The sequence below is a fragment of the Paramacrobiotus metropolitanus genome, unplaced genomic scaffold (assembly GCF_019649055.1).
Source record: "Paramacrobiotus metropolitanus isolate TYO unplaced genomic scaffold, Prichtersi_v1.0 Parri_scaffold0000029, whole genome shotgun sequence".
In the NCBI taxonomy this organism is placed as follows: Eukaryota; Metazoa; Tardigrada; class Eutardigrada; order Parachela; family Macrobiotidae; genus Paramacrobiotus; species Paramacrobiotus metropolitanus.
In genome coordinates, this window is record NW_026570249.1 from 393233 (window position 1) to 405244 (window position 12012).

The window sequence follows — 12012 nt, forward strand, 5'->3', positions numbered from 1 at the left end:
ACCTACCTGATACTCATGAATGCTTTATGAAACCCCGGAAAGTCACCGAAGAAGAATTGGAAGAACACAAGAATGCAAAGTTTTTATACTTTGATCTGGAGACTTTCGTGACCGAAAATAAAGAGCTCGTTCTAAACCTTGCGGTATGTAATGTCATTTTTTTGCAGCTATGAATAAGAATAATTAATCTGAATTGAAGGTAGTCCAAGACGATGACGGGCGGGAATGGGTCTTTCCAGAGGATGGAGTGCCGTTAGGAAATGACATTACCGATTCCCTGTGCGCCTTTTTGTTTAGTGAGCGACATCGGAATTTTTACATTATCGCTCACAATTTCAAGGTATTGCAACACAATTATCTGAAACGCGAATCTGACAATCTTTTGCTTGCAGGCTTTTGATGGATGCTTTATCTTGCAATGGTTACTAAAGAACGGAATTACACCAAACGTAATCTTGAATGGTGGAAAGCTGATGCAACTAGACGTCACGAAGTATAATATACGGTTCCGCGATAGCATCAACTATAATCCACAAAGCCTAGCCAAGTGGCCAGCAACATTCGGCATCATAGATATTGAAAAGGGCACCTTCCCCCACAAGTTTAACCGGAAGGAGAATTGGGATATGATTCTTCCTTTTCCTGACCCTGAAGAGTACGGCTTTTCCAGCATGAACAAGAAATCCAAGTCATTGTTTATGCAATGGTACAACACTGAAGCTGAGCAAAAAAACTACGCTTTTGACTTTCGAAAGGAGATTGTGGAATATTGTCGGATGGATGTAACGGTCCTACGACTGTGCTGCCAGCAATTTCGCCGCCTTTTTCAAGAAATCAGCAATGGATTGTGCCCCTTTGTTTCGGCAATGACAATTGCGGGAGTGTGTAACCGATTTTGGAAATCATTTATTTTGAAACCTGACCAAATTGGATTACTGCCTCAACGCGTTCATGCCAAGAACCGCAATCAGTCGGAAGTTGCCAAGAAATGGTTAACATGGATCGAATACCAGGAAAACGTCGAAATCGAGTCTGTACTAACCGGAGCAGAGCATCAAATTGGACCATATTTTGTTGACGGATACCGCCAGGATATTAATCACGTCTAAGAATTCTACGGGCGCTGGTACCATGGATGCCCTCGTTGTCATGCTGCAGATACTATACATCCGCTGCGTAATCTGCCAATGTCGGAAATTTATAATGAAACATTGGAGCGGGATAAGTACATCCGGAACCAAGGGCATGGATTAACCGTCATTTGGGAACACGAGTATCACGACCAAGTAAAGGCGGATCCCGAAATGAGAGCATTTGTCCAGGGACTGTCATTTATTGCACCTTTAAACCCTCGTGATGCTTTTTACGGTGGTCGGACCAACGCCGTCAGCTCTTCCATGAAGTGAACGGTGACGAAAAGATTAATTATTTTGACGTCAACAGCGAGTATCCATACGTCAACAAAAACAAACGGTACCCAATCGGCCATCCCACCATCATTACCAAAGATTTTGATGATATTCGCAACTACTTTGGAGTTGTGAAATGCCGAATCCTACCGCCAGGAGATCTGCAACTTCCCGTACTTCCCTACCGCTCGGGTGGAAAGTTAACGTTTCCTTTGTGCCGCACCTGTGTGGACAACTATGAAAACGCTCAGTGTGAGCACACGGACGAAGAACGCGTTTTAACGGGCACATGGTGCACGCCGGAAATTATTGCTGCTCTGGACCGTGGCTACGTTGTTATTAAGATCTATGAAGTGTGGCATTTTGACCAACATGATGACCACCTTTTCGAGGAATATATCAACAAATTTTTAAAAATTAAGACGGAAGCCAGTGGATGGCCGCTGCATGTCCAAACCGAGGAGGAGAAGCAACAATATATATCGGATTTCAAGCAGCATGAAAAGATTGATTTGGGTTATGACAAAATTGACACAATCTTGGATTGCGATCGCTATCCAAGCTGTGCCTGAACAGGTAAATTTGCATCGGATTTTACGCCAACGTGTACTACTCGTGTGTTGCCTTTACAGTTTTTATGAACGTTTGGGAATGCAAGACAACAAACCCAACACAATGTATATTACCGAGCCCGAGAAATTTTATGATATGCTTCTGTCCGGAAAATTCCACGTACAATCCTGGGATATGTTTACGGAAGACGTCGTGCAACTAGCGTACACTAAAGAAAGCGGATTTGTGGAGCGCAATCCCAATACCAACGTCATTTTGGCGGCGTAAGTGCAGAAATATTTTTTTCTGGAACTGTCAATGAGCCTAGTTTGCTTTGCAGATTTATAACATGCTGGGCACGATTGCACTTGTACAATTTTATGGATATGGTGAAAGATCGGTTACTGTATTTTGATACAGGTAATTCAGATTTTTCCGAAAAAAGGTTTTGTTTCTGGGAAATTTACCGTACATGCCCTTTACAGATTCGATATTTTTTGTCACAAGGCCTGGACTTGTTGATTCTCCCACCGGAATCTTTTTGGGAGACCTGACCAACGAACTGAAGCCAGGACAATATATCACGCAGTTTGTTAGCTTGGGCGCTAAAACGTATGCCTAAGTCACCAATGATGGAGATGCTGTCGTCAAAGTGAAAGGCTTTACGTTGAACGGGCAAACGAGTGAGCAAATTAACTTTAGCACCATGTTAGAGATGTTGGAAAACCGGACTTTTGTAAATATTCAGTATCCGGATATTCTTAAACGAGTTAAAAAAGATCTGACTATATGTACCACTAGTATGGAAAAACGCCTGCAAGTGACGTATGACAAACGTCGCATTGTTGATGCGGAATACAACACTTTGCCTTATGGCTTTAAGTTGAAATAAATTTATTGAATTGATCGAGCATGATTTCGACGCGTTGCACCGCTTTCGGTAAATCAGTAGCGGATTTCAGACCAAAAAAATTACATTTGCCAGAAGTAAACAGAACAGCACGGCCAACACTACACTTGATGGCTAGACCACTAAACAATTCAGGTGTATACTCCAAGTGAAAAAACTTGCTGAATTTCTCGATATGCACACGTTGAGGAAAAGTATGATTAGCCACAATATTGACAATACGAAATTTAGAAATGGTACATCGGTATCCAATAGCGGTTAACATGTTAGTAAAATTCTGCAACAATTCGTGGGCTCCTTCTGAGCGGGCTCCGTTGACGGTGATTTTGCCATTGCGGTACAGTTGACAGTGCGCTTTGTATGGTTCCAAGATCCGCAAAAGCAATCCAGAAAATCGATGGGGTATATACTGAGCCATCGGCAGCGCCTTTTCCATTTTCTTCAGGTCCAGGGTAGTGTTTAAATCCGCAACGGCAACGACATTGGTGATTTTCGGCATCGCAATAGTACCACAGCGTGAAACGCACGGCTTTGCGCAAGGTGGACACGGGGAGGGTGGTCAGCTTATGATACGGCGGGCATCCAAAGTTTTCCAGGTTGGCGACTTCCGGTAAGTACTGCTCCAAGAGGCGGCACTTTTCCAGTCCCTTGGCGAAGAAACGGATTTGATTCGGTCGGCCAATTTTTTTGAACATATCCTCTAGGGCGCAGGTCACTTGGTTATGACGATATTCTCCTTCGGTATTCCACAACAATCCGTGGGAGTGACGGGCTTGGGTGCGCAATAATGAACCGTATTTGGCAGCAACGCGCGGGAGTGTAAAAGTGTACAACTCCTGCTGTTCTTTTTCCGGGCAGTAAAAGGCAAGCTGCTTAATGTATTTCTTCCCGGCAATAACAAACCAGTCAGCATCTAGAATACAAGGAGTGGCCATTTTGGATCAGAATGAATGACCACTGCTGCGTCACACGGCTATTTATAGCTGTGGAAGGTATCACTTTTGAATGTTACAGGTGTCATTAAGAAACATTACACCGGTAACTTTTCAAAATTACCAGTACCCATTCGAATGTTACAGGTCGGTAACAATCAATAATTACCAGTATCACTATCCATTGTTACTACGTTCCGTATGCCAACTATAAAAAGCTGACAAGTTTCTTCAGAAAGCTCAGTTCTTTTTTCTAAAATGGAGTTTCTGGATTTGCCCCCCCATCGAACAAGCGACCTCGGAAGCCTAAAGCGGATGACGTCAAGAAGCCAAAGTTGGAGGATGCAAAACCTCACCAACGATTTGCCTTTACCCAGCAAGGCCGCCCCGTCTACCGCCTAGCAACGACAAATTCGTTTACGTCGCCCGCAGCACGACCGACCACCATGTTGTCCGCGTGGTTTTTGGTGAGTGGAAAGAGCAACCGGATCATTCGTGGAAGCCGACTTGGGGCAAAAGCATTGCCCTCAACAAACCTGGATTTTTACGTTTGGCTGCTCTGATGCTGACGGGTACTACGGATATGGATGAAGCGACGCAGGCCTCTTCAGCTGAAACGGGCAAGTTATCCCCATTATACCGTTTGGATGGTGGAATGTATTTTGGTTGGAACCGCTTCAACAGTGCCAATGTGGCAACAATCCGTCGCTATCATCAAAAACCAGCTGGCGATCTATACCCTCCGCGCTATGGCATTTCCTTTGGAGAGCGGTGCTATGATGCCTTGAAGGAACTGTTGCAAGACATGCAGCTGTTTAAAGACATGGCGGCCATTCAGAAAGAACTGGGAAAACCGGACCCTGTCAAGGAAGGACTAATGTACAAAGATTTGCTAAGCGAAGTAGCGGAAGCAATGGTAGGACTGGTCAAGCTGACCGATGACGGAACGGGTGGAACGGGTAAGGAGCGCCCAACCGACGGCGAATGGAATGCTGCTATGGAGCGCCTGACTGAATTGCGGATGGTGTATGGCATTTTATTTGGCAAAGACAAACTGGGCGTGGAACAAGCACTGGAGCTAAACGTTGCTGGATTTTTAGCCAGCAACGGAAAGGAATTGCGTGACCGTGTAGGTCGTATGCTAACTGACGAATGTTAAGTGGGTTCTTGAATTATATTATCTTTGTATACTATACTTTGTCACATTTACTGTTCAATAGCGCTGCCCATTTTTTTGCTGATCATTTTATTAATCGTTTGCAAATCTGCCGGATGAGATTTCCATCAACCATGGTTGTTTTTAAATTGAAAAAACAGTTAACGTACTGGCACACCATCTTGTCGTTGCTCGCCTTATTATCAGTAAACAAATGCACAATATTCGTAAATGACTCGCCACTACATCGTCGTAAAATGAAAAACAGACAATATTGGCCACAGACGGTACTGAGTTCTGATTGAAACTGCTCGGATTGCAAGACAATTTCATTCTCTTTAGTTAAACTAACAAAGTCTGACGAGTAAGATTCCAGCTTCTTGCCATACGAGTCGAACACTTCCATACTTCCATCCATTTCCTGATACAAAGCAATCCAATGCTCTCCTTCTCGGTCAGCCGGATCAGTATTTACCACACACGCTGCGGGATAGGGTTGTAGTGACGGGGGTACTTCATTACTGGCAAAAACACCACAAAAAGTTTGGGTGGTGATCGAATGGCCCTGCAAGGCCTCGTTGATTTGCTGGCTGTGCATGTTGAAAAGTCCGCAATCAGCTGACGGTGTTGGTTGATCTCAATAACGCTGTCGTACACCAGCATGCACACCATCATGATGGTTTTTACCAATGGTTTTCCAAAGGAAACAGAAACGCTTAAATTGCCCTGTTTGATCAAAGTTAGCGGTCCGCGTCCAGTATGTCCGGGCGTGAGGTCAAACCCATATAGCGTATAGCCTTGGTTGTACTGTATGCGCGTAAACGGGAGACTTCCTTGTAGACTTGGTCGATGGCCCAACGTATCTAGTAGTCCATCATAGCATTCCAAAGACAGGCTGCGTTCAAAATCAGCCATGTACGGTTTGTTGGGATAACTTTGCCCGTCCACTTCCACACTGATTTGCGTCAGGTTAAAGTGTTGAAAGTTGAACGGACTGCGTTTACTTGATCCATGAAAATCTTCACTGTCCACAAATCCAATGAAGGCCACTTTGGGAATTTGTCCAATTTGCAGATTACTGACCACTGTGCTCTGTGTCTTTTGAGCAATATCCGACACACGCATTACCACACGTTCAATGTGGTACTTTACGGTTTTTTTTAACAATTCTCCCATCACGGCCGTTAGAAAATCAGGGGATGGTATATATCGTCGAATCGATAGTCGAGCGTTGCGGATGAATGGTTTGAAGGACTTTGTAGCGTCTTGATCCCACAGGCGCAAAGAAAATTCCGGTCGGCTGACCACTAGTCGGATATTGACAGGCACACCCGTGCACAGCGGTTTACTCTGGTCAAACAGATCCGCAAACAGCTTGCCAGACAGTTGCACATAATTTCCACCATCAAACAAGGCTTTGCGGTTTTTCTCGCCCTTGTTTAGTGTTTCATCGTTGAAGCGCAGTGCGGTATCGTGGTAGAAAGCCGCCGATGTCAATTGACTATTTTGCGCATCGGTCGTATAAGATAGCAATGATTCCAGATAAGCACGGTATGGATAGAACGTCGCTGCATCCGAGATAAGCCGATTAGCCACCGTCACGTGACACGAAGAAAACAGAGAATGCAGAAAATTGTTGACGGGAGCGACACCATCGGCTGCTGTCATCGCTTCCCATTCTCCAGTACCCTTGCGCACTTTGATGCCCACCTCTAGCTCCAGTATCATATCAGCCAAGCTAAGTAAACCAGACGTACTGGGAGGAATGAAAAAGTTGATGTCTCCAGCTGAACCGTTATCCGTCAGAATGGTAGTGGGATTCAGTTTCTCGTTCTCCGTACGCCAACGATCAGTCAGCGTTGCCGGAAGGGCAAAAAACTGATTCTCCAGCTGCATGGCCGGTTCCGAATCTTCGACCATGAGCATGGCCATTTTTTAAATAAAGTCAGGAATATCTTTAGGGGGAATACGTTTTATCCGTCACAATCGTTTTCGACCTTGTCCTTCTTGAGGAGCTAGACGTTTCTCAATCGCGGCTCCGGCACGTGCTGCTACATCTTTAATAACCCCGGTAGCAGCTTCTTGCAGGTGTGGTGTGGCGGCTTCCAGCGCGGCTTTGGCATGGGGTGCTGCTTGCTTTAAAATAGGGGCCGCAAAGGAAGAAATTTTGGCAAATAACCTTTTAAGGATTTGTGGAAACCCCGATCCATTCTGCAAGATCCCACGGTAGCGTATGAGCGCGCTTCTTCCGGTTTGGTTCAGGAAGACGCTTTCATAACGCCGCGGGTCGGGTACGTACGGAACCAGGGGCATTTTTAGTACAATCTTTGGGGTCGGAAATGCAGTTTCACCAACGATTTCCCGGTTTGGAATTTGGCATCGTCTCCGAGATCATTAGCAATGGTCAGGTGAATGGTTTCGAAATGTTGTCGTAAAACAGGAACGTAATGCGGAATGTCGAACCGTGCTTCCACGATTTGATTGGCTTCTCCTCTAATAGGTACAGAACGCAAAAATTGCGCTGCTGTGTCTCCGATCAAGCTGTAGTCAGCCACATCGCTGTACACAAACAAACTTTGATTTCCTAACAAAGTGTTCATGGGACGCTCCGAAATAAAAGTGCTCAGCTTGGGATTGGGCGGGTTGGTCAGGAACGAGAGATATTTAATTTGACTAGTCTTGGTTTCCATGGGAAAGGGGCCCCGCGCATTGCCGTGATTCTCAACTGGCACATCTGGTTTGAATTCAGCGCTGCCAAAACCAAGAATCTTTTGCAAAATTGATGATCCTGGAGGAATAACAACAGACACACGGTCGTTTCCAATGTTGAGTCGCACGCGATGATTCGTTGGGGTGAGGAACTGAACGGTAAAGGCTCGATCGGTTGACAAGGCGCTTTTATCGGAATGAACCGTATCATCCACCATGTATGCTCCAACTTTAGGCACCAGCGAATTGATCGTTTGCAGTAACAATTCAGCATTCTTAAAGTTGCCTGGCGGAATGGTAATTTCATCTTGATGGATGACATAATCAACAGATTCAATAAAACCTGTGTCGTTTTTTTTTCAATCGGAATTCTTTCACAATATTCACTTGTATTTTCTGTTCCACGGGCAAAGTATAAAACGAGTTCAAATATTGCAACTCGACAAGGGCCATTTCCCACTTTCCTTTGAGAGTGATGGGGTGTTTCAGTTTGGTTGTCCAGTTAGAGGCTGTGTTGGTTGCTTCTGTTGCCACGTCGCTAGGCAACGTCACGTAGAAAGGATCCCCTTCATACATGATGCTTTGATCCACGAATCGTGTTCCGGTCCGTATCCTAACCAACGTACCAGTACTTTGTTCCCTTGACGTTTCACAATGTGGTCGATGGTAAACTGATCCGGTTCAGAAACTTTAGAAAGTTCGTGTTCATAGAATGTTCCTTTGATAAGATTGTCTTGATAGTCTTTCAACCGATAGACGGGAACGTAATGCGGAATAACTTGCACAACGTAGAAAATCTCCTCCTTAAATCGATACGCGTAGCCTTTTTCCATCTTGCTTTTGTTGATAGCAATCCGCACAGCGTCCCCTACACTGTACCGCGGTTGGTACGCAATCTTTGGTGGATACAAACGGTGATAAACCGATAAGGAATTGCTGTGCTTAACATCCACGGGGCGCATTCCATGCGACTGATGCTTTGAATGGTCGTACGAATACACCAAGTCCTGCAGCTTGTCCACATAACGTGTTGCAACACGTGCGCGGAAAAGGCGGAATGTTCGCGACTTGATGGTCCGTATGACTCGTTCGGCCATGGCGCATTTGATGTCTTCGTTTTCCGAAGTGAACATGGCGATCCTTTTGCCGTTGAGGAAGTCTTTCACCGTCTTGTTCAACATTTCTGTTCCTTTATCGTATCGGAGCTTTTCCGGTTCTCCCAATTCCTTGAATGCTTGCTCTAAAGCTGTTTTGGTTTCTTTACCGGTCTTTCCTCTCAAAGGAATTACGCTCAGTTTTTTTGGAAAAGCAGTCAATGACAAACAGCAGGTACTTGTATCCATCGTTTTCTTTGGCATATTTAGACAGGTCAGCCAGATCAGCTTGGTATTGCTGCTGCAGTGTCGTCACGACTACTCGGTTGCGTGGGAACCGTTTGCGGTTCTCCTTCGTCACCGTGTACGCATCGATCCCTTGCAGAATTTCCAAAGCTTTCCGTTTGTTGGCTCTGGTTTTTAAACTCCTTTGGAATCTTGCGATGCCGCCAAGGCTTCCGGGATTTCTTCGGTTTAAGTACTTTTTCATCAGCTTCTCCATTGTTGCAACATGTGGACACACAGTTGATCTTAAATATGCGGCATAATCGCAAAACACTGGGTATCCAACTCGCCATTATGGCAAAGTAATCCACGGTAAGCGTCGGCTGCCGCTTCCCACTTGTCTTTTCTTTTGGACAGGAGTTTCCACTTCCACAACCACCTTTCTTTTTGAGCCTTTGGTGGGCAGAGTAGGCGGAAATAACGGTCGTCGTGGAATTTTCACCGGTAAAAAATCCTCTTCGTTTTCGCGATCACGTTTGCGCCCTTTGGTTGGTAAGATCTCCGGAAATATTGGAACACGTGATTGTTTTGAGGAACTTTTAGTATCGTGAAAATCCTCTTCACCCTCCCGTTCGCGCTTGCGCCCTATTGTCGGTAAGTTATCAGGGAATAACGGAACACGTGGTTGTTTTGAAGATCTTTCAGTATCGTAATCGGTCCGTTTCCTTTTGGAACCAGTTGGAAGAGGTTTCGAAGATTCAAAGGTCAACGCTGATGGCTGAATGGTGGGAACATTCGGTATTTCCAGTAAATTTTCGTCGGGCAAGGCTTTCTGTTTCAAAGCTAAAAAGCGCTCCAGTATGCTTGATAACTGGCTGGCTTTTTCATACTCATTTATATCGGTACGATGCAAGGTTTTGGCTAATAAGGCATCCAATGACAAGACCGTTCTGGCTTCGGGAGGTTCCTTATTTATCTGTATCTGCTCATGTAGTCGTGCTTCCATGTCACGGCGCGGTACAATGTAGTATTCATCCATTTCCAATCAGTGACGTCAACACTCCGGCTATAACGGGTAATATGGCTCCAATGAATCCTCCTTGCTGTAGAATTTTCCGCTTTTTTTTATTCGGGTACCGCCGGAGAGCAATCAACTTTAATGCTTTCCGATGGCGTTTGCACTTGTCCAGTTCGGTAGGGCTGAGGGCCACAATGTTCTTGACAATATTAACCGCAATTTCTTCCAAGGCTTTCAACTGCGATTTGTTCATATAACCCAATAGAACTTTAAGCTGTTTGGGTTTCAGATTTTGCAGAGTAATCAGGAAAGGGGCTAAGGCTTTAACACGTTCCGACATTTTGGCAACGATTGGTGTAAATTCTCATCTGCTCATATGGCAACACATGAGAGCGGATCCTTAAATAATCCGGACATGCGGGTCGCATATCAATGATCAGAGGCAGGTAAGGTTGAGCAGTCACTTTTCTGTACGCTTCCACTAAATGTCTCAATCCTGTTTGACGGGCTAGTAAGTTGATTTGTTGGACATCCCTCACGCTCTTAAATAGTATCAAGTACTGGGAATTGAAAGTGATGTCTCGCATTGATTTTCCTTGCTTATATAAATTTTGCAGCAGAACAACGACTGAAACGTTGTTGTGATGTATTCTACGCGTGAACAAATTGGAGCAACGGTCGTCTTTACATAAATCAGAACTTTTTCAGAAGCCAGGTCGTCATTGGTTATCAACGTTTGCTCGCCGGAGACGGTATCGTCTAGCAGCGAAAACAAATTATCCAAGCCTTTGACAAACTCCAAGTTCTTCAAATTATGAAAAGCATTCTGCCATTCTCCGTAGCAGTAAATTATTTTAGATGGCGGCTTATCAATCAGTATGTCACTATTGTTGATCAAAGAAAACTTAAAATTGGTTTTTCCAGACATTGTCGGTCCACAAATGCACATTCCAAAGGGTGCGCAAAAGCGCGGAAATGAAGACAACGTTCCATACATTTTGTCACTTTTGCTAGTTGGATTTATTTTGCGCCTTAAATGTTCCTGTTTGCAGTTATTTAAGGCGATGACCTGCAAACAGCAAGTATTTAAGCATGAACGTTTCAAATTGTCGCGCTATGGCCGACCCAAGGCGTTTGTTTCCGAATGCGACCCCTGTGGGTCGCAGATGTGAAACAATTTTATTAACGCTTCTTTACGTAATCTTCTTTATTGTTTTTGCCATATTCATCGTGACGGAAGCGGTGGGGAAAATGCTACAAACCAACTACTGGAACAGCACTTTAAGGAACATCACTCACCCAAGTGGCAGCTAGGTAAAAACGGCCAGTCGGTTATTCTTTTGCAAAAATCTTTTATCGCTGGTCGTGCTTTCAGTTGCCAGTTGTGATTGAAAGCATCGCAACCGAAGAAAGCCAAAGCACCGAACGCGGAACAAATTTTACATGGCCACCGGAAAGATCCGAACGTCCTGACGATCTACAGTTGGATTCCGGCTCCAGTTAGGTTAATTCCGTTGTACATCGGCATCGTCGAGCTACGTCGAAGATAAGGATGATGATTCAGCAAAACAAGCACTCGAAGTCGTAGCAATCGGTCCTGGACTGTTCATAATACATGGGCATCGTCGAGCCAAAGCCGTCACCAACTCGTTGATCTGACGATCTACAGTAGGATTCCACATCGGTTCCAAAAGCACCATGCAATTGGAAACCAAGCGCGCTATTTGCAACGCTCCTGTGAATTCCAGTTTAATAAGCCCATGGTGTCGGATGATGCCGGTCAGCAGTTCCTCCATAAAGAATTTGCACATCAATGTGTGGCGATGCCGTTACGATTCAATAAAGTGTGGTGGCCGCCGCCATTCAGAAGATACCTTGCCCCTTAAATACCTGCGGAACTGCTATCATGCCTTTAAAAATGCTTGTGCGCCACCATATGGTGTATTTTTTTTTGAAATAAAAATACCTGTCATGCAATTCCAAACTATGATTTATTATGAAGCTACC

General features: G+C 44.8%; 1 protein-coding gene across 1 annotated transcript; it reads right to left on the reverse strand.

Annotated features, from left to right (window-relative positions):
- Positions 1-5430: 5430 nt before the first annotated feature.
- On the reverse strand, positions 5431-6891 carry LOC129588282 (uncharacterized protein F54H12.2-like). The gene has a single exon (XM_055482449.1). The coding sequence runs from the start codon at positions 6889-6891 to the stop codon at positions 5431-5433; it is 1461 nt and encodes a 486-aa protein (XP_055338424.1).
- Between the last annotated feature and the right edge of the window lie 5121 nt (positions 6892-12012).